This window comes from Anguilla rostrata, chromosome 8, assembly GCF_018555375.3.
Source record: "Anguilla rostrata isolate EN2019 chromosome 8, ASM1855537v3, whole genome shotgun sequence".
Classification (NCBI taxonomy): Eukaryota; Metazoa; Chordata; class Actinopteri; order Anguilliformes; family Anguillidae; genus Anguilla; species Anguilla rostrata.
The window spans coordinates 16,084,874-16,108,379 of NC_057940.1; the positions used below are offsets into that span (position 1 = coordinate 16,084,874).

At 47.5% G+C, this 23,506-nt stretch overlaps 1 protein-coding gene across 1 annotated transcript in view; it reads left to right on the forward strand.

Moving 5' to 3' along the window:
* LOC135260949 (serine/threonine-protein kinase OSR1-like) overlaps window positions 1–23,506 on the forward strand; it is a 70,774-nt gene that overhangs the window by 27,221 nt on the left and 20,047 nt on the right. The window contains exons 3-5 of the mRNA XM_064346710.1: window positions 4,379–4,487; window positions 7,919–8,060; window positions 22,140–22,195. Coding sequence (XP_064202780.1) covers window positions 4,379–4,487; window positions 7,919–8,060; window positions 22,140–22,195 — 307 coding nt within the window. The remainder of the gene's footprint in view (window positions 1–4,378; window positions 4,488–7,918; window positions 8,061–22,139; window positions 22,196–23,506) is intronic.

A 23,506-nucleotide genomic window follows, 5' to 3' on the forward strand; every position in this document is an offset into this window, starting at 1 on the left:
ATACAGCTTTCGCGTTCATACCTTTACTACATTTCCTGGAAAAGACTTTGAGTGTTTGTGCGATTTCATGGAACTGGGGGCCGGCTGTACCCCGACAGCTCTGTCTGACACGCACGTTTCACTGTACCATGATGGACCACGTTTAAAGCCGTGGTGATCCAGATGATGTCAGAGGGTGATGTAGGCTAAACGGAGCATTTAGCATGCTGCGCAGAAGTGCTGAAGAGTCTGCTTATTGACAAAGGACATTTGGAAGTAAACCTGCCAGTGGTTTTTGAGTAGGCTTCCTGCTTATTTTAGAATCAGTCATTTAGAAAAATGTCCTATGATGGCAAATATTTATTTCGATGCAGGTCTAGGTAGATGAATAAGTATTTTCTCATAAATTTTAAATCAGATTTCATCATTGCACACCTTTTTGTCATAGTGTTGGTATTTCTGTGTCTGATATTCAGTGCTTGGAGTGTTATGAAATGAATAGCATGAAGTTGAGATGTTTTTAAAGGACTGTGGTTTCAAGACTGCTGATTTTATTTCCCCTGATTGCTTAGAACTAGGCCTAATTGTAATTTGTAATGGAGTTGCTACCGTTAGTTCTGCGTTTTAACTTGGTAAAATGTCTATGTGTTTCAGTCATGGCAGTGCATGCTGGGATACGTGTTGCCTATCAGAACTGAAGCCTGGTGTCGCAAGCTGGATGTGTCAAAGTTCTGGAATTAACTGAGCAGCTATCTATCGGCTGTGTCATCTGCCTGTCCTCTGAACCTTTCTGCCTCCTTCACATCCTCATAGTCCAGGGCTGACTCTTCCTCACCTCGCGCTTGGGTGTCGTAAAAACTGCCGCAGCGCCGCCACGCTCTCTCCGTACGGCGGGGTGTTTAAGGTTACTGAGTGCTTTAATGTGATCAGAGGTTTCAGCGGGCGGGGTTTTGGCTGCACAAATCAAAGGCGTGTGAAAGGAGGCTAGAAAATTAGCAATAAATTCCCATCTCGCCTCGCCAGGGAGACAAGTGAGCACAAGAAAGTTAGGCGCTTGCATCTCAGTACATCGAAACGCCAAAAATTAGACGCGCTGACTAAAAATACAGGTGCACACTCGATTTAGGAATTTGTGTTCAAGGAAATTGGCCCCTCACATGATTATAATCAAGATTGCTCTTTGTTGTGAGGAGGAGATTCCTTTCTGAGACTTCTTGCGTTGGTTTTTCAGCTGGTATCGGATATGTGGATGCAGTGGAACGATGGAACTGAATGAAGTCCTCTGCTGAAACTTTTCATATCCAAATTGTCTAGAGCAGCGAGGCAATTATTATTTCAATAGTAACAATGTGAAGTCAAATTTAGTCTGAGAATGGTTTCGTGTTGGCAAAATTCTAACATGAATCCAGGAATTATAACAGCAGTTTGGTGCGATTGCTAATGCCAAGGCTTCAGGTTATACATGAATGTCTGACATTCATATCCATTTAGACCTTAGAACCAAGTATCTGATAAGAGCTTTTCGGTGTAATAATGTGATTAAATGAAAGGTGCATTTACATCATTTTGTAGTCAGGCAGGTGTAGTTATCAGTACATGTATCCAAGGAATGAAGGCAGCCATCTGTCATCTGTCACTTCGACTTACAGCGTGAACAATCTGTAAATGGGACATTCCCATATAGTCTAATTGGACCGTTTTAGCCTCTCTGGAAGGGGCTAGCTTCTCATAAATCCGGTTTTACACCTTAGAGTGCACCACATTCCAAAACGAACTACGGTTGTAGGATTAGGGTTGGACAATTGTAATACTTTCCCCCCCACAGGTAGAGGTTGGCTAACACCCCAGAACAGGGGCACTGAGAGCATTTCTGGAAGTCAGTTGTCTCAGAATTGCGAACCAAAATGCAGTCGCGTGAGCCGTGAATGCAGGCCGGAGGGTGGGCTTGAAGTGGTGGTGCAGAATTGCTGGGGGTGCCTTGCCGATTGGGGGGAATAATAGCATTATACTTGAAGAAATTGAACAGTGTTAAATTTACTACCCCCGCCCCCCTTTTACTGTGCCCCCTCTAACCCTGTACCTCGCTCTCTCTTTGTCTAGGAACTTACATGGCAAATTAGAGTGTTATAGAAAGACTTGTTCTGCTGAAGAAGGCTCTTTGCTTTGTGTATTGAAACTGGATCTGCATACATTACATTCTGAAAGGGTGCAGTGGTCTTCAGAAGAGTAGGGTGTGTCATGGTATTCAGGCTTTCTTGGAGGCTTAATGTGGGACTCGAGCTCGGCTGTGTGTCAGTGCAGCTGTTCGATTATTGTATTGTTTTCCTGTTTTTTCCTTATTCTGATTGAGATTGTTCCCTCTGTTTTTGATCAGGAACAGCATGGCGTCATGGCGATGGCCACAGTTTTCTGTTGCAGGGGGTTCCTCAGGGGCCCCGTTTAATTTTGCGAGCACAGGAGAATGCTGGTGACCCCAGGGGACTGAAGGCCGTATTAATGGCTTGGTCTTAGCCCCTGTGGCTGAGTCAGGCCGACGGCCAACTCGCTTCTTGGGTCTGCAGGACTGGAACCCCTGCTCATGCTGGAACAGTCTCTGTTGTCCAACCGTTTCAGCGTGATTGCATTTTGGCAAAACTGAGACATTCTTGAGACACTATGCCACCAATAAGACTTTGAATGTTGAAAGAATTGTGCCGTGTTTTTTTTTTGCAAGGTCTTGCTTTGATTTTGTTTTAGTTTTGAAGAGCTGCAAGGTCGCCCCATGTCGTGATTTCTCTCTCTCTGCTGGGTGGTGGTGTGAAATATGTTAGATGCCCATGCTTGACCTCAGGACAGCAGACATAAAATTGATATGAACTGTCAGGTGTAAGGAGGTTTCAGTCTGTTTCAGCTATCGGCTGTTCAGGTCTGGAATGCCTGCAAATTTTTCTCTTCTGTTTTATTTCCCAGGATGGTGAGGGAAGGTGGTTCAGTTGTGGCAGGGCCTGGTTGGTTGGCTTGTAAAGACTAAGAGGTCCAGGACTGTGTTCGGGTGTGACTTTATGGCAGCGGGTAGCTTGTTTACCCTTGTGGGGTATTCTGAGAGTGCCAAGTCTAAGATTGAGTAAATCCTCCGGTGACCTGTTGTAAAAGAGAGGGCATTTTTCTGTGGGTCAGTGGCTTGAGGAATAGAGGGCCTCATTGTTAGTTCTCCCTTTCGTTGATCTCCAAACTTTATTGGCAGACTCTTTCTTTGGCACGTTTCTGGTTTCCAAAAAGAGCCATTCTTTCCTTCCTGCATGTGTTCTGTCCAGATCTCATCCCGTTCTTTTCAAATGTTTACCTGTGAGGACAGCCTGCACCACTTCCTCAGAAAACTGATTTATTTTCATCGTATCTTCACAGTGTCATAGGCGGAACAAAAGATTTCCTATGGCCTATCGCTGGACATGATCCAAAAGAAGTCTACCTTTCTTCTTGTTAGCTCAGGATGACTGTTATGAGTATGTGGATGTGCTGTTTTTTGCAGTGACTCAGTATACCCAATCATGGCCTTTTCTATTGGACAGGCAGTTCCTGATTACGTAAATCTTTGATCTCCTTGCGACTTCAATTAGAAAATGGAAAATTGGAAAAGCCTTCTTTTATTGAACTCTGGAGAACTGAAGGATTGCATTGGGTGTAGATAGATTGGGTAATTCTGCCTGGGTGACATCATCGCTCCACTGCAGGAGTCTGACGCACATGTTCTTCGCTGTGGCCCAGAAGAGTCTGCTTCAAAGGACAGAGGGAGGAAACGGTCCCATATTCCCGTTTGTTATGTGGGAGACGTTTCTCTTATAGCCCCATATCTCTGCTGAATGTTGAGGCCCTTCTTAGCTTCACCCTGCAATACAAGATAAGAAACAAGAATTTTGATTGGTGTTGGCCATTTATTTTACTCACTGCTGGTGTACAAAAGTCATTCATTTCAAATAGGCTAATGTCAAAAGCCGTTGATGAAGGAAAAGGATCAGGAAATCTGCACCAAGAATAGTAGCTGTGAAAGTTTATCATCATTGGTCAATTTTATTGCTCTCACAAAAACAATACTGGGCTGTCTATTCCAGTCTGTTGTGCTTTGTCCTTATCTCTGGGTGCAATATGTTTTTTTTGTTTTATAGAATTATAGCCTACCTTTAACGGTTACCTAATTTCAGGCTGTTGAGTAAAGAAAATCATTTGGCCTGCTTAAATTTGACTTCATGACAATTTGCATTTTGGATTTAGATCGGAGGCGTCAGATGATATTAACCATTAGGATACTAGCAGCTCATATTAACAAAGAGTACTGACTCATAATTACACATCATCATTTAAATATAATTTAACACAAATTGGCACAAAATGACACTCTCTCTCTCTCTCTCTCTCTCTACAGAAAGAAATCCAGGCCATGAGTCAGTGCCATCACCCCAACATAGTGTCCTACTACACCTCCTTTGTGGTGAAGGATGAGCTGTGGCTGGTGATGAAGCTGCTCAGTGGTGGTAAGTGACAGCCCCTCTCTCCCATCTCTCTCTCTCTCTCTCTCTCTATTGCTGTTCCCGCTATCCCTCAGGGCACTCCTGCCTGTTTTTTTGGAGTCTGGCGCCACCCCGGTGCTTCCCTGTCTGCACCCCAAACCCCGCTGGGACGGCTCTCTGCTCTGTGCTCCTGGCCGTCCTCTGAGAGACCTTAACGAATTCACTCATTATGCCGAGCTCTTTGATGGCACACCCTTATCGGTAACTGTTCATCTGCACCGTTGAAGCAAAGCAGGGCATAATCTTCCCTTAATTTCATGGCCTCTCTAGGGCTCCATGTAGTTATGTGTGACATCACCCACCCCAATATTGCACCAATTTAACTGACTAGTTAACTACTTTGCTTTGCATGAGAAGCCCTCTAGTCCATTTAACCGGGACAGTGGGCAGAGCTTCATAGCATGTTTTTGCTACCATTGCAGAGGAGGTTAGCCGAAGTGATGCTCATTCAAAAAGGTGCACACACAAAGAGCTTAATGAGCCTTCGTTTGCAGTGAGACCCAATAGAGGCAAACATGCAAATGGAGGACCTGAATTCCTACAGTCTATCAACGCGTCTGGTTTTCATATATTTAACTTTGTGTCATTTATGCAACGATTTTGTACATTAACAGAAATTTTCACCACCCTTATTTCAACTGGGTATCTCTCAATCCATTCTCTGTTCTCTTTGAGAGCGAATGATCGTAGGCGGTCTTAAATTTAGTGTGACCGAGGTCCCTGTTTCAGCCCTGTGGCCTTGGCGTGTGTGACGTGTGCTGACAGGAAGTTGCTGTGAGCGTAATGCAGAAGCCTGCTCTAAGCAGCATGGCTGTCCAGACAGCAGCAGCTGTGCATGGCTGGATTTGGACCCATCGCTTTTCCACCGGGCAGCTGTACTGGAATCCTATTTCCCAGAGGGGCGACCCATCCTTCCAGAGCTGGGACAGATACCAAAACTATGGAGAAACACCTCACCAGTACGCTGGTCCCCAAGGCCTGGGTTGAAATCTGTAGCATCGCAATATATGTATATGATTATGGCAGAAGTACAGCCATCATAAGCGCACCATAAGCACGTCGTAAGCCTGTTATAAACTGCCATATGCATACCTCGGTCCATGCCCCACGCAAGTGCTCCTTCCGCCGCTGTGGTCCAGGCCCCTGACCTGATCTCGGCCTGCGATAACATGCCAGCGGCAGGGTGAGGATTAGATTTCAGGCCTGCGTTATATTAGCCTTTATCGTATCGCACGCTAACCACGGATGAGTCCCCGGAGAAGCATGCCAGCACAGCAGCCTGCTAATGGGATTTCAAGGCCGGGTTTCAGAATGGTGAGATGGGGGGCTGTCTGACTGCGTCCTCTCTGCCCCTCGCGGTTTTGGGGTAATCTGCTTTCCCTTCACCAGGTGGAATGGACGCATGTGGTCAGCCACAGTCTTCTTCTAATACTCCACACCTGAAAGAAGGAAGTCTCTTTGTCAGAGAAATGTTCTGATAAGGAAGCGTGAGATAAAGCTCATGGTAACGCGTGCAAACTGGTGGCCATGAAGGATTACAGTGGTAGGATAAACGTCTTGTTTGTTATAAGCAGCAGATAAAAGTGTGTGTGTGTGTGTGTGTATATTTCTAGGAAGGATGTTCATAAATATGTATTCTGAATAAGTGGTATCACTAATAAAACAAATCACTTTTCAGAACACCATCTTGCTATTTGTACATTGGCTTTTTTTAAGGAAGAAAGACCATTTTCCCTGTTGCATGAAGTGCTCTACTTACACATTTATGACTCGTTACTCATTGCGTTTCAGAGGTATCGGGATTGATTGACATAGGAAAGGCCAGAATATAATACAAACCATCTAACAATTTGGTTTTTGTTTTTGCACTTTGTCTCTTTATCTGCTGCTAATCTCACCTTGTAACTTCTGTGAAGTGAACACAACACAGAGGAGGCATTTATAAAGCTGCATAAATCCCTGTTGGTTTAGATGAAAAATATTTTTTTTTCTTTGAACTTGGCTCTGGTTCTTAGTTTTCAGAACTATTGCCAGGTTGTATTTGCCTTATGTCCAATTTGTGTGCAGTAGTTTGCAGTTTAGTGTTAGCAATCTTTTTTAATGATAACGCTGGCTATGCCATTTCCTGCGGTCAAGAAAATGTGTAACTAGAAAAAGGTTTCAGGATTTTTTAAATACGTCTTATAGACGTTTGTCACTGCTTTTCAATGGCTCCTTTTGGGATTATAGCCTTAAAATAGCGATCGTGCTTCAACATAAATGTTTTGAGAATTTTGTGAGCACATTGTCATTGGGCCTCTGGGTCAGTGTTTGAGGGTGTGGTTGTACTGTAACACTACATTCAGGTAGCGTATTACTGCAACCCCCCCATCCAAACAGCAGCCCCCCAGTCAAACTGAAATGTCACACCTTCGCTGCAGTTGGCAGCTGAGAGAATGCCGTTAGATCTCACACTCACTTCATTCTGTGCGGAGCACCCTCTCAAATGAATGTTCTAAACTTTGGCGATGTCAGCAGCCCGTGGTGCAGTCACACCACTCGCCCCCCCCCCCACCACCTCCCCCAGTATTTGAGTCATAACCACAGCCTTGCGGTCACTTCGGCCTCCGTGGCTGCGGGGGGGTAGGGGAGGGGGTGGGGGATAGAGCTGCCGTATGAAACACCTCTATTATCTGCTGAAGGTGCACGTCTCCAAGTGCTGGTGCTGATAAGGAGTCCGTATCCCTGCCCTGGCTGGCACTGTGCCCTGTCTCTGCTGCCCAGAGCTGTGCCAGGCTGAAGCCAGAGACCTTGGAAAATTCCGCAGTGTGAAGATTGTTTTCATTCTTTAAGCAGTCCATTAATAATTTAAGAAGGACCAGCAGCCTTGATGAATATGTTATTATCATATGTTGTTATCTCCTGTTATTTTGGCTTTTAGAGTTTACAGTTGTTTCATTAAACATATTGTACTGGCTTAATACGCTTGGAGGTTGTATTTTTCATGAGATTCCTATAATGTCCACGACGTGATGATTGAACGTTTCTCTTAATTCTGGAATTCTAATGAACGTAATGCTACTGCCAAATTTTGACATGTCTGTTCAACATTTTTTGGGGAATTCCAGGATCCAGCACCTCCATAAATTATTGTAAATATTACATATATATATATATACCCGCCATTGTCCTGTAATTTATATTTATTTGCAGCCAGCTACTTGCGTTTTATATCTTGCCTAGAAAAAGAAGCAGCCTGATTTTATATGACCGCAATCATAAAGCATAAAACATCACCATCCAAATCATTGACAAATCCCTAACTGACTGGACCAAACCGTCAGCGTTAAGGATATTAGTTGTGTAAATGAAGCGGTTGAGATGCGTTATGTTTTGACCCCCCCCGCCTCTGTCAGGCTCTGTCCTGGACGTCATCAAGCACATCATCTCCCGGGGGGAGCACAAGACGGGGGTCCTGGATGAGGCCAGCATCGCCACCATGCTGAGGGAGGTCCTGGAGGGGCTGGAGTACCTGCACAAGAACGGACAGATTCACAGGTGAGCCGTTCTTCTGCAGGCTAGCACCCCAGCACCAGCGCTGTATGGTTCTAACCCCAGATCGGGCTAGCACCCCAGCACCAGCGCTGTATGGTTCTAACCCCAGATCGGGCTAGCACCCCAGCACCAGCGCTGTATGGTTCTAACCTCAGATCGGGCTAGCACCCCAGCACCAGCGCTGTATGGTTCTAACCCCAGAGCGGGCTAGCACCCCAGCACCAGCGCTGTATGGTTCTAACCCCAGATCGGGCTAGCACCCCAGCACCAGTGCTTTATGGTTCTAACCCCCGAGCGGGCTAGCACCCCAGCACCAGTGCTTTATGGTTCTAACCCCCGAGCGGGCTAGCACCCCAGCACCAGCGCTGTATGGTTCTAACCCCAGAGCTGGCTAGTACCCCAACGCCAGCATTTTATAGTTAGCTTGTAGATCTGATTCTTACTTTTCAGCATGTTTTGATGCCTGGTACTTTGTAACCTGTTGCCTTTTTTCTTTTTTAAAGTAGAGCAGACAGTCCACCCTCCTTATGTACCTTTTCACTTAATTCTGACTGGGGAACTGCAGAGGGATACAGATAGAAATGGGACCACTGGAAGGGCCGTGCAGGGGGGTCTAACCACTGGGCATGCAGGGGGGGATTCACATATGGGTTTGAGAGTCAGTTGCCATGTGGACAACACCACATGGTCTCTATCAAATGCCTATTTCCAAGTTGTTCCTGGGCGCAGTTCTCCAACACCGGTTAAATTGTTCCAGGGACTTTTCAGTAATAATTCTAAGCAAGAACAGTAAGGCGAACGAAAGAGTGATTTTTCTAGAGTTGCCTCTGCCGCATTTTCATTGCCACCCACATACAGTAAGAGAGTGTGAGGCAAGCCGTCTGTGCATAGACACTAAAGAAACCCTGATGACCCTCAGCTCTATGATCCCTGTGGCCAGCTGCTGAAGATTAATACATTATTCATCACCTTTGGGCGGTCCCTACTGTGCACGCTGGTGTGTGCTATTATGGCAGTATACCTATAGAAAGGACATAAAACCTTTGATTGCCTTTTAAGAGTTATCATGCAATTTCCTTATTAGCCTAAATAGTCTTCATTGGGGCCATAGTAATAAGTTGTGTAGTTGACTGTTTGAAATTTTAAGATGATTTTTTGGCTTGCATGCGACCTCAGAACAAATAGTATGTGTCTGGGGAGACGGGGTTGGCTATGTATTCGATTATTTTAATTGGTAGGCCCTTAAATATTCTCATGTAGCTTCTGTAGTCCTTATGAGAACCCTTTCATGCTTTGCAGGCTTGTGTTGTGAAACCGGGCAGGTGAGGCCCATTTTATCTGAAAACACAGCATTCCACAGATTCCTGAACTCAGCAGCAAAAGAGCAGACATATGTGTTCTTCTGAGCCAATTATTTTCAGTTGTCTTCTGCACCTGTAGTTTAAACACAGCACAAGAAGTTCTTTCGAAAAGGTCTTTTTTGTGCACTAATTCATTTTTGTAAGAAGCTGTTTCCCGTTGAGTGTCATGAGTGCAGGCATCTATCTGAATTCAAAAGCGATATTTGGGAAGGTGTACTGCTAAAAAAAAAAAAACAGTTTAAATATTAATAGAAACTTCAGGCTCTTTAAAATACAGAATTTTATTTATTTTTATTTCGAAATTGATTCACCTAGCCAATCTGTAGATAATGGAAAGGGCCTTCTGGACAGATTTTTTTTTTCTCTTTAGTCTAAGGCTATGGAGGGTCTCCCTCCCCCCCTCTTCCACGAGCCGAGCGCAAGGAGACATGAGGACGCAGGTAAATCTCTGCACCTCTGACAGGCGCTGGCTTGGCCTTACCATGGGGGGGGCAGACCCCCCTTTACAGAGGGGAGGGGGGTGTCGTTAGAGAGCCCTGTGCGAGATGTACAGTGGAGATAAATCACGGCTCAGAGAGGTTCTGATGCGGGAGGTACGACGGGTCTGGAGTCCGATAATTAAGCAGCGCTGATTACGGTGCGGTGCAGGAGAACCGTCCATCACGGCCTCGTCTGAGCCTGCCGCCTGATTGGCAGGCCCGCGTTCCCGACGCCGCGCGTCCTTACCCGCCGACCTCCGCCGTCCGGTTGTCACGGCACCCGGGCACGCCGGCGTACGAAATGAGACGAGCGCCTCGGAAGACGATTTACGGCCCCGATAAAACATCAGGTGGCGCGGCCGCACCGACGCCGCGCGAGTGCCAGGAGGCTCTGGCCTTCTACGAGCAGGAGACAGGAAGCAGAGGAGGTGGAGGAGGAGGAGGCGGCGACGTAATGCACTGAGGCTGCAGAACGCCAGAGCGATGGAGGAGCGGTAAAGCGATGAGGAGCGGAATACCAGGGTGAAGGAGGAGGAAGAAATGTTTGTCGATGAGTGCCATTGAGTGCCAGGGCGAAGGAGATGCAATGCGATGAGGCTACGGAACTCCAGGGCAGGGGAGGAGGAGGAGGAGGAGGAGGAGGTGTAAGATGATCAGGCCACGGAGCGCCAGGGCAAAGGACTGCCCTATTTATGATGACAATGCTGCTTGTGCCGTTTATTTCATTACCAGTTTTGTGGGCCTCGTGAATCTTCATTCAGAAGTAGAGCTAGTGACGCTGTCATGTCATAATACGCTGAATCCTGACAAGTCAGAGACACACCTGGCTGTTTCTGCATCATTAAGCATGCATGAGCACACACAACCTTTGCACAATCTGTAATAATCAAGTGGTGATTTTAGAGCCGGGAAGCAACAAGATAACTGGAACATTTGATTTGTTTTTCCAGGGAATCTGAGACCGGTTTCAGAGCTATAATGCATAATACACGTTTCCTCTTTCTTGTAATAAAATCGTACACCCCGGTGCTTAGAGCCAGGGCGTTATGCTAGGTGCTTAGAGTAGTGTTCCTGCTCTCTGAGGGGCCAGTATGCCGGCTGTAGGGCTGAAGTGGGGGCTGTGAATTTCGGTGTATGTGTGTGCCCTGCCTTGAGACAGGCAGACAATGGCCCGCACAGCTGACGGGACCCCAGGGCTTTCCCGACCGCGCCCGCGCCTCTTGGACCGCAGCAGACCGCGGAGGCTTGCGGTCGGATGCGGTCGGATGCGGTCGGAGCGTCTCCCGCTTTGGGAAGCGCTCATCACCACTGACTCCCCTCCCTGGGTGTGTCTGCAGACCCCGGGGAGAGGGCCGTGCGTGTCGTCCGCCAGCTCCCTGGTGACACGTCTCTCCTGCTCAGAAGTGAGTCAGAACCGCAGCCGAGAAGCCAGCGTCCGAGCACGTCAGATTGAGTTTAAGACACCCCGGGTTCCTCCTCACGGTCAGTCAGGAGGCCCCTGCTTTACCGTAACTGGCCTCTAAAGAGCTGCTGCATCGGAGGAATGTCTGTCTTCGTACGCATCCCAGCATGCAGTCCCGTTGATTTGCTGCATCAGCAGCTCTGTGTCAGTACTCGCCATGGGAGTATCCTTTATATGGAAAGAAGGATCGAGAGAGGGCAAGTTCAGAGATGATAGTGATACTGCCTAGACAGGCAGACAAAGGCATACGGATTCTGAGGGGCCACAAGATTGATAGGCATCTATTTTTATACATTTATTTTTTTTAAAATTTATATAAATAATATCAATACATATTGATAGAAACCTTTGTTTGAACTTGGATTTTGAATGCTCGATAGCTTTATTGCATGTGTATTGAAATCCGTGTAGGTGAAGGCCATATAGCAGAGAAAGGGGCATACTGTATTTCCCCAAGCTGTAACCTGTACAGGGTCTAATGGGGCCCTGCAGGTCTCCTGTGTGGTCACATGGTTAACCAGCCCCCTCCACCCTGGAAACAGCCTCTCCTTCCCATCAACCAAGGCTCCACTCTCTCTCCCACGATGATGTCAGCGCTGCAGAATTCTGCACGGATACCAGCTCTTTCCCGCAACAGGACCCAGGGGCAAGGATGACAGGCTTGGCTCACCACATTAATAACGCCCCAAGAGCCAATACAGCAAGTGTAAATGTTGTGCATAACCTGGATGAAATGTCAGAACCTAAACCAAGCTATAAAATTAGTCTCCAGCATGAAGTGAAGCGAGTGGGACAGGAATGAGTCTCGCTTTTCCGTTGTATTATGTACTCTCCAGTGCGCTATGGCGCGGTGGGTTGATATCAGCCCTGTTCCTTAAATTCAGCGCTGCGGCAGTCTCCTGCCTCATTGAGAGCAAAGGATCATGGGATCACAGATCATAGGATGTGGGATTTCATTAGAGGCTCCCTGAGGAAAGGGGTGGGGGATTGAAGTGGGGGGGAGGAACACCGACCCTCATGACCTGGGCTGCTCACAGGCCTGTCCCCAGCTCTGCTGTCTCAGGCGATGTGGGAGGCTTGGCGGTAAATAGGCTGTAGCGCTGGGGTTCTGCCGCCTTGGCGGTATTTCTGTCTTCGTCGTTCATAATTACATGCTTCGCCAGCTGAACCTGTTCTGTTGGTTAGTGCTGCGCACCACTTATCCTGGTGGAAAAAAATGCACGTGAGCTTTCTTTATTAGGGAAATAAAAAAGGGGGAAAAATCAGTAGCACGGTGTCAGAAAGCTGGTTACTCGCGGCTCGTTTCCATGCATTTGTTACGTCTAGGTTAGACTACTGTAACGCCCTGCTTTCTGGCTGCCCTAATAACTCGTTAAAGAGTCTCCAGCTTGTGCAGAATGCAGCTGCTCGTATCCTGAGCAGAACTAAGAAGTATGAGCACATTACACCAGTACTAGCGTCGCTTCACTGGCTACCCATTAAGTATAGGATAGACTTCAAGGTTTTGCTCCTGACTTTTAAAGCTCTGCATGGACGTGCACCTGTGTACATATCGAACCTGCTCCTACCTTATAAGCCCACAAGGTCACTCCGATCTCAAGACGCAGGCTACTTGGTAGTCCCAAGAATTTCCAAGAACCTTAAAGGTGGTAGGGCTTTCTCCTACAGGGCCCCACTACTGTGGAACCAGCTTCCATTATTTATAAAGGAGTCAGACACAGTCTCAATATTTAAATCTAGATTAAAAACGCACCTCTATGCTCAAGCTTACAATCAGTTATAGTCTGGAGACAGGGTGCGAGAAGCCTGTAGTCATAGAGCCTTCTAGGTGGCAATCCTTTCCTTACTGTCACCTGTCAATCAGCTGTGACCCGACTTTACATGGGCTGGCTCTTGATAGGCGGGTATGGTTGTCTACCCCTCATGACTGCATGGGCTCTCCATCCCTGTCCTAGTAGATATGCAGCCATATTCTACTCCTGGCGGCGTCCCACAATACATAGCACTGGCACTTACTCACTGTCTGGTATATTGCAAATCCCTTAACTGCTGTTTCCACCCTCTTCCCCACGCTGCCGGCGGGGCTCTTGCCCCAACCCTCGAGAGTGCTTCGAGAGTCGTCTGGTCTCCCCCACCTCTGCGGTCCAGCCCCTCCTTCGTCATTGCCTCCACCCTGCCCACATCTGCCGCCACCTGCTGTTCCCCATCACCGCCACCTGGCCCCACCCATCATCTGAGCCACATCACTTATCATATCTTCTGCATAAACTGGCTGACATGCTGGTCACCAGTCGGCACCCTGAGCCGACCAGAGGAGGATGGGTTTCCCCCTTGAGCCTGGTTCCTTCCAAGGTTTCTCCCCATCTGCCACAGGGAGTTTTTCCTTGCCACTGTTGCCTTAGGCTTGCTCCTGTGGGGGTTTAGGCTAGGGCTGTCTGTAAAGCGTATTGTGACAACTGTTGTAAAATACGCTATATAAATAAAATTTGATTGATTGATTGATGGTTTGAGGTCTCGCGGGAGCGCCCGCGAGTTCTGGGTATAAAAGTGCCTGCGTTAGCATCCCGTTGTGTCTCCTGAGGAAGCGCGCGTCTTGTTTCCGCCTCTTTCCGTGTGGAAGTTGCCCGAGGCTTTGAGAGATGATGCTGTCTTAAATGCGGCATGCTCGCACCCGGCACGAGGAAGCCCCCTCATTTCAATTATCATCTCAGCTGGGGCTAATGCCCGCTCCTGCCGTCTGATTGGCTGATTTGCTGCAGTGATTGCTTTAACCGAACACGTGACCGAAGATGTGATGGCATAAGACGGAGCGCTCCTGGTATGCGCATGTGACCAGCTGAAGCAGTGAAGCAGACGGGTCCCAGGAGAGGAGCGCGTGTTTTATTGCCACCGGCAGATTTAAAGGCATAACAGTACTGCAGCCGGGCGGTACGTGGCCATACCTCATGTTTTATCATTTCCTGTCTCATCGTGAGGAATTGTTAAATCATCCAGGCTTGTGCTTGTTTTGGGTGCCGAGTTTGCCACACACGGCATAACGACACCCTATATGGAGAGGCATGCTTTAAAATTCACAGGGGTGAATTTGTCATAAATTTATGAATGGAAATAAAATGAGACTTTTATATATATTTTTAAAACAAACCTAGAGAAAGTTTATATTGGCCATTCCAAGAACAACCTAGACAATGGCTCTTAACTGTTCTGGTGCGCGGTCCTTGGTAAGACTGTAATGGTTAGTGTTTGAGTTGGTATAAGCAGAATCACACTTAATGGCATTGGCCTCTTATGAGGCCATTCATTGACATGTGAGTTTTTAAACATTCTGAGCACAGTCTGTGACACACTGTCCTTTCCTAGGGGCTCTGAAATGCCCCCATCCTGCCGCCTGTCTGATCCCTGCTCCGGAGGCCATCTTGTCTGCAGGAGGAAGACTCTTTATCTGCAGCAGATAAAAGGCATCGAATTGAGCGCGAGCCAGCCCGTCTGCAGCAGAGTGCCTTTTATAGGACGCGCTGTCACTTTGCTAAATGTGGGAGGAGGAAGCTCCGTGACGGGGAGGGACGCGGTGCTGGCCGCTCGGTCGGGGCTGAGGAGGAAGCGGGACTGCGGCCTGCTCACTCAGAGGGGCGGGGCCAGCCGAGAGGCGGGGCGTCACAGGGCCGGTCCTGCCTCAGGGCCTCCGCCCACAGATCCTGCAGGGCTGCAGCGTCCGCAGGCTTTAGTTCAGGGCTGCCCAGCCCTGTTCCTGGAGGTCTGCCGTCCTCTAGGTTTTCATTTTAACCCTAATTTGGCACACCTGATTCCACTGGTCAGAAGTTCAAGCAGATCTCTAGCTTTTGAATGAGGTGTGCTTTGTCAGGGTTGGAGTGAGAGGCTACAGGCTTGGACAGCCCTGCTTTGGTTTCACAGAGACACCTTTCCTCATTCAGCTCTTTAGTGTCTGTTTGAGCCCATTTCGCTTCCCTCTCCAGCTTTGCATAATGGTTAGGGAGCGGGGCTTGCAGCTCCAAGATTGTGGGCTCGGTTCACGGGGTGGGGCACTGCCGTTGTGCCCTTCAGCAAGGCACTGAACCTGAGCCGCTCCAGTAATTATCCAGCTGCATAAATGGATTGTACGTAAAAAGAATGTTAAGCTGTTTAAGTCGCTCTGGATGAAAGCGTTTGCTAAATGCCAATAATGTAAATGTGAAATGATTATTGTGGACCTGCAGAACGGAGGTGCTGTCATGGACGGACGACAGTGGGAGAACTCCATTTGTCTGTGCCTTGGATGTAAAGGGCCCTGAAGCAGCCGTGTTCATTTTGTCTGATAACGTTATGAGCTCGGATGTGAAGAATGAAGCTCCTCCCAGAATGCATTGGGGCCTGTCAAGCTTGACTGAAACTGCGCATTAAAGGCCTTGACTGGATCCATCATACCACCATGTAATGCCTGGTGGTTAGATAACATGGATTAGGACAAGCTGATGTGTGTATGTGCATGCGTGCGTGTGCCTGCCTGTGTGGCTGTGTGTGTGTGTGTGAGCACGTGTGTTTGCGTGCAAGCGTGAGCATTTGAGAATATTGTGTGTTCACGAGTGTTTTTTCGGCTTAGCTAGGCTGCTATATTGAGTCCAGTGAATTATTCATTAGCTTGGGAGATGCCTGTGTTTGCTTGCGTTTTACCGCACAGCTGACCCCCGACCAACCTTTTCGTTGATGTTGCAGAACGCTGCAGATTGAGGCGTGCTGTTCTGCTGCTCTGCTTGCACCCCTCTGTCCAGAGCAGTAAAGGAAGAGCTTATCTGACACGTGCGTTTCAGTGTTCGTCCTGAGCCTGTGTCACATTTTAAAAAAGGACAAAGTCACATGACTGGTGCAGACCATGCCTTGTTGGACTGTAAGAAATGTACAGTGAGTCTACCTGGTATCGCTCATCTTTGATAACTGTGGTTAAGGGGTTTTGCCAGTCTGTATCGCTTCGTTTAATGTGTTTAATGTGATCATCTGTCCCAGTTTACTGAAGTGTGACTCATGTGTGTGCTGTGGGTTCTATGGTATCTCATTCAGTAAAATGAATGAGTGGATTTATTATTTTTAATGCTATCTCTGTGCAGTGCACAGTCGCTATGGTTCTGGCACCTCCTGATGGAGTGGTGATGTAATTAGCCTATTCCTGAAATTCAAAATGGATGGAATGTAAGCTCCTGGCCTTTACAGTTATCAAATATGCCTGCTTGTACGGAGTGGCAGTAATAGAATATCAGAAACCTAAGTAGTTATCGTCATACAGGTGTTGCCGGGAAAATTTCAGTTATTTCACTGCATAGGATTCTGTCAGACCCAGCTAATCGTGAAGGCACAGATCCTTGGAGTGGGTTGATCCTCAGGCTCAATCCTCAGTTTTAAAGCATGGGCTTTTTAAAATGTTTATATAATGATATCACTCCATTCGTTTAGATCACTGTATATATTAGGTAGTCACAGAGATAAAGCAGACTGAATCATAACTACTAGAATCGCAAGTCCTACAAAAATAATGGTTAAACTAATGTCCTTAAAGTTTTAGACCTGTTTTTTAAAATAAATCTTTTGGTTGATTGAGGTTGCTACAAATACGCATTTGAAAGCTAGCACAGGTGCATCTTTCACAGACTTGCATTAGCCTAGTTCTTTCTCCGATGGCTTCTTTTCCACCGGGAGGTGTTTCATTTCTGGAACGACAGTCTTTATGTTTACATTGTAATTCCGTCTGCCTGCAGGACTGTCGAACAAATCAATGGAGGAAAGCATAGCCTCTTTCTGAAAGCAGTTGGAGCGCATCGGAGAAAATAAAAGCCTGTTTTGCCTGATGACTAAGCTTGTTTAACAGTGAGTCCATTAATAAAAAGGAAGATTATTTCTGGGTTGGTCAGGCATCCATGTTTAAGAGAACACGGCCTCGGAGGGCTGCTCGCAGTAAGCGGGCGATTCGTTTCGACGCCGTTTAGCAGCTTGTTACTTTTGGGAAAGGTTCCTGGTGGGAATTACAGGCAGCGGGCGCAGGGAGGCCTCCCGCGGCCGAGAGCGGGACTCCCCGCCCCGGACAGGTTTCTCCCACCGCGTACCGCGCGCGAGCGGAGCGCGAACGACCGCAGCTGCGCCGCGTTGAGCCGCGCGACCGCAGCTGTGGCGCAGAAGGCCGCCCGCTCCCCTGCGGGGCCACCGCCGTGGAAACGAAACCCGACGCTTTCCAGGGAGGCGGCGGGCGGCTGCCTGAGCGCGCGGATCGGGCCAGGCTCCCCCGACGCCAGAGGTCAAAGGTCATTTCGGCTTAAAGCGCGATGTAGCCGCTGAAATATCATCACCGCATTTGGCAGAGTGAACAGCAGTGCTGAATCCTGGCACTGCGGTGTATGTTTCAAAGCACGGGCCTCGCCGCACGCTGACCAAGAGATACAATGGCAGTACCCCACCTGGGAATTGAACCCGCAGCCTTTTACTGTTAGCGCGCTCAGCTAAAGGCCGAGGTTTCCAGCCAGGGGAACCAAATTTACCCCTGCTGCTTTCCTCAGGGATGTGTGTTCCCATGCTAATCTGCTTTCTGCTACACTTGGGCATTTCATGCCTTTTGGTTTGCACTAAAGAGCCATTTTTTGGGCCTCAGAGTGCCCTGGTAAAGCTGGCACTCCCTCATTTACTTTGCTTTTACTACAAGGCCAAAACGCTCTGCCCCCATAGAAAAGAGCAACATCCCTGCGTAAACACAATTCAGAACGCTGTTTACTGACGCGCCCAAACTAAACTTCACGCTTCCTGGTTTTCTAAACAGCATAGTGTAAGGGTTGGCTGGCCATTATTGGTGTTCTTCAGTAGTGTATACAGTTTACTGTACAGCCTTAATATTGTATTTGACCAAAGGACCTTAGTTGTAATAATGCATTGTATTCTGAGCATGAATAAATCCTGTTCTCTTTTTTATTTTTATTTTAAATTTGTAATAATATATAACTGTGTGAACATTGATCCACTTAAACTGAGTATAAAATATACATTGACTGATGAAAAAAATGGTGTTCTTGGCTGGTCTCTCTTGCAAGTTAGGTTAATGGATAAATGAATGATTTCCTCTGAATGTTCTGTGGAGAGCACTTTGTGCTGCTACCTTAGTCCTAGTGGTAATTACCGCGCTCTTACATGGGATTAGCCGGGCTGTGATTGATAGCAGTGGGCGCAGGTCATTTGCGATAAGTGCTCTTTTAGGTTTCGGTAGGAGGTTGGAAGGTTGGAAGGTGGTTGGAAGGAGGTTGGAATGCGTGTCACTCCCCTTCTTGTCCCCCACGTTGGGGCAGTGGTCGGGGAGGTCGCCCACGTTGTGAGTCCTTGATCGGAATCTTATCTACGGTAACGTGTCTTGCTGTGGTCACTGGAAGCCGTATGAGTGGGTGTGGCCTCAGAACCACATGACACAAACTACCGAATCAAACCTTTTAATCTCCATTGGTCAGAGACCCTGGAGTGCGGCATTTGGGGCAGCAGTGGGTCAACAGTCGCTCCAGGAGACAATGTCACTTCCTGTCCCCGCAAAGAGTTTGTGTTGCTAATGCTCACGGCTAATGAAAGCACTGCTGGGGCCTTGAGTCCACTGAGAGGCATTAGTCTGGTGCATAAAGAGGCTCCTTACCTTTAGTGCCCTGTGTGGTCCCAGCAAGGCCACAGCAGTGCATTCCCTCTCTGCTGACACACTCTGCCCTCTTCCTGTGCAAGAGTCCCCCTTCAAGGTCCAATAAAATTATTAAATGAAGGCGTTTTTCTGCAGCACCTTCAATATTTCATAGTTTGGTCTATTATTGAAGATTGTTTTACATAACTGGTCTGCTCCTGGAACACTGTGACCTGCCTTGGCGTGAATGCAGGGTGGAGGGCGGGGGGTGGTGAAGTTAGGTGTTAAATCGTGCGGGTATTATCTAATGTATGTGACTTCTCGAATGTGTGCTTCTGTTTATTCGCCTAGCAACTGCTCTTAACTGGTTTGTCCACCTTAAGTTAACCCCTTCAGTGCCAGGTGTGAGAAGAACAGGCACTTTTCAGCACTTTTAACCTTAGCTCACCTTTTTGTTCTCTACTGTCATTCATTTTTCTGTCACTTATAAATCATGTCAGGTTATGTTAGGTCATAGCAAAGTGCCATTCACACAAACAATTTGTTGTGTGTAAAAGTGAACTTTTTAAAGATAATTGTAGATTTGTTGATGACATGTGATTTTAAGCATGATTGTGCTTGTGATTGTGAATTGATTGTTTCTGTCTGAATGAATATACTCAAGGTAAATGAACGCTGAGCCTGGCTGTAGTGGCATAGAATCGGGGGACCTGTGGGACAGGAAGTCCAGCGTGACTGTATGACGTCAGTCCGCGGCGGGAGGCTGACGGGCGTGGGTCAGAGACAAAGGGGTGATGTCACCAGACGCCGTGGGCGGGACTCGTCCCGGCTGGCCGCGCTCGTCGGGGATCAGCGGGGAGCTTTCGCCCCCCCTCCGAGCGTTCCCCAGTCTCGTCAGAACCCCAACAAAAGCCTCACACACAGGGCTCTTCTGGGGGATTACCAAGCGCTCTCTAAGGCCCTTTTAATTGTGTCGAGTCTCAAACACTCTTTGGGTGCAGCAAGTGGTGATTACATTTTTTTTTCCCTGAGCAAACCTCCTCCATAAAATAAGCTGGCGTTTCAAATATTTTAAGCCAGGCAAATGCGGCAAAGTAATTTGGCTCATGGCAGGAGGGCTTATTTCCACCTTTAAGCAAGCCCCTAAATGAAGATGTGTGTAGTACTGAGTGCCTCATTATGAGAGAAGGGCTAATCCTTTATTTGCTCGATGGACAGGGATTTTCTTTGCCTTTGTCCGGGCTTCTGAAACTGCCGGGAGGTTTTGATTGGTCGTGTTCTTTAACATTTTGTTCATTAACGAGGAAATCCACGTGCATCAGCTTCATGTATGTACACATGTACAGAGCATTAGATGCAACCGTTTCTTTGGCAAGAATATTTTCTGTGCTTCTCTCTTTCAGATGTACCCATAAATGAATATATTCTGTTCTGATTGATATGCTGAACAAAGCTGCTGTTGTTTTAGGGTGAATGAGATACATCATTGTTCTCATGTGAACCTATTTCTGTGGGGGATATATAAACACACACTAAAGAAGCGTAAGAAAATGCTATATTAATTTTTTTATCATTAATTTTTAAAATTTTATTTTCACATCAGTAAGCATAGAACTTTAAAAATCTAGAAACAAAGTAAATTTGTGCTAAAGTGACTCTTGAAAAGTGGTTCAATGTTCTGTGCTTTCACTGGATTTCCCTGATGCCCTTTAAATATGAATATTAACAGCGGGTTTGCTTTGTGTGAATGGCTCTGTCCCTGGTCGACTGTACCCGTTGATGAGAGACGTTTTTATGTGCGGTCGGGGAAGTCTTCTGCCTTTTTCGTGAGCTGGTGACCTCGCCCCACATCACCGCTGAGTCCATTATCGTAAAACTTCAGGTCTGCTCCCCCTGTACGTCCCCCTGCTGCCCCCCAGAGATGCTGCAGTTTAACCTCCCTGTTCCCAGCTGAGGGGAGGCTGCCAGTCCGCATTCTAGAGAACCTTCCGGAGAGAGATGAACTGAGGACAGGCCTGGGATGTTAAACAGGGTCAGGGGCTCCGCGAACAGGGATTAGGGCCTGACGGAAGGGGGCAGCCGCGAGAAGCATCCTCAGGCACGTCGATTTATTACCTGTCCAGAACGGACAGGCTGGCAGCGAACAGCAAGGCTGGCGCATATGTTAGTATGTTTGGGCACCTTTAACTCACTCCTGTAAAGCTATAAGAACTTTCAGGCATTTCATGCGTGTCATGTAAATTTCAGGCACGTCATGTAAAACAAGATCAGACGCTGCAGTATAATCGCTAGCAAAGCGACCGGCGTTTACTCTGTCTGAAGGTAGACCTCCTCAGGGCGGACAGTGCCTTTTTCTGTCCAGCCCTCGCCGTGATTGGTGGAAGGGTTCTCGGTCCCTTATGAGACCGCGAGGCTCCAAAAAGGCACGCCGCGCGGTGCTGAAAATCCACAGAGCAAACGATAGTGCTGCGCATGCATTCCAAAATGGCACCTGCGCGCGGTTAAAACATGAGTGGGCTGGAATCTTCCAGTCATAACACCGCCTGCGTCCCTCCTGCCAGTCCCTTTAGGGCGTCCGTCGCGTCGCCTGCTCTTTGCCGATTGGTGAGAGCCGGCTGTGCTTTCAAAGCGTTCCGCTGGTCGTGCTTGGAGTTAACCCCTCGGTGTTCACAGCAGTCCACTTTGGTGCAGTCACACCGGGTGCAACCTGGGATTCCATATTTCTGTGGGTGGCCTTGTGCATTGCAGTGATTTCTGTGGGTGGCCTGTGTACATTTTACACTGTATAACCAGGAATTTTATGAGAGAACTTAATTCTGAGCTGTGGCATGGACGGAAATGTTCTTTATTTTCCTGTGTGTGGGGTGTTGTCTGTTTTGGTCCCCCTTTACTGCTTCACCGTGCTGCTCTGATGCCTTATGGAAACAGAGCACACTGCAGAGTGTTTACACATGTGAGTTTTTCAGAATTAGTTCTGATAATGGTGTCTTTTTTTATTATAAATATATGGCAATATCTGAAAGCAGCAATAATGTGTGCATTTTGCCATATGTTATGAGGTTGTGTAGTATTATGTAATGTATTTTATTTCAGTGTATGTTAAGTGTGCTTTTCCATAAGCTGTGCGTTAAACTCTGTTTGTCTTTGCCTGGGCAGGGATGTGAAGGCTGGAAACATTCTTCTGGGAGAAGACGGCTCGGTACAAATTGCAGGTAAATACATTTTTTTATTTATTACATAACCAAGCCGCCGCCCCCAGCCCCCAGCCCCCACCCCTCCGAGGGAGCTGAGGAGGAGGAGGAGGAGGAGGAGGAGGAGGAGGAGGAGGAGGAGGAGGAGTGCCAGAGACACACCACACGTTTCTCACGCCCTCAGCGCAAGTGCCGAAAATATCCGAGCCCGAACGCTGCCTGCTGTTCAGATCTGCACGCAGGTCCCACGTGACTACTGCTCAGCATCGCTGTACATTTAGCCTGGCGCGTGTTCATACTGAGCTGTGTGTAACAAAAAACATGGCTCGGTTCTGATGCAGTACTAATAGATTTTTGTAGCAATTGTAAGTATGGTACTGCAAGATATGATATTGTGATTTTTTGATTTTTTGTTCTCAGGCGATTCAGAATTTACTATGCAATGACATACATTTAAATTGCGTCAAGAGAAGAAAATGTTACGTGCATTAATATCTGAGGAAATGACATGGGTGTCGCTTGGACTGTTTCATCATGGCTGTGTTTCTGAAGTTAGTTTGTTTCAGTGCAGGGCACGCACGTGCGTACATGCAGGCTGGCATCTCTGTGGGTTAGGCTGTACCCTGCAGGGGCAAGAGCTTGTTACAGGACGATCTGCTGCAGCATGAGGGGGCAGTCATCACTGACGGGGGGCACATTTAGTGTGAACCTCTCCCCAGCTGGTGCATCAGTGTCACCGCGGAGATGCAGCACATGGAGAGCCGTCCTGGGATTCGATCAAATCTGCCAATTCATCTTAATTTGTAATTCAGTCTGAAAAAGTGCTGTTTTTCTGTGGCAGTGGTTTTGATATAACTTATCGTCTTTATACTGTAGGAAAATTGAAGGTGTTTTTAATCTATCGCCACTATCCCTAAAGACAACTTTGTGATTTTGATTGAATCCAGCTGTAAGTTTCCAGAGTTATCACCTTTCTACCCTGTGCAATATCCTGAACTTGTAAAGGCTGGAGACACTGGCAGGACAGGCTCAGCTGGGACACATATCTCTGAATGAAGAGGCCTGCTCTACCGTGTTTCTCTAACCTCAGTCCTTTCCAGGCCAGAAGGCTTTCCGTTCAGCCCTGTGAGTGACCGCGGGACTGGTAATGGTATGGCTCAAACTGAGTCGTTTGGACTGCCCTTCCCAGGTCATGGAGGTGGTGGGGGCAAATATCAGGGGGGTTGGGGGGGACGGTGGCCATCCAGGCTACAAATACTAAAAGCCCTAAGAAGAAGGTTAGGTGAGGTCACTTGCTCAGCACACGCCAAAACTGAAGACATTTTTAAAATT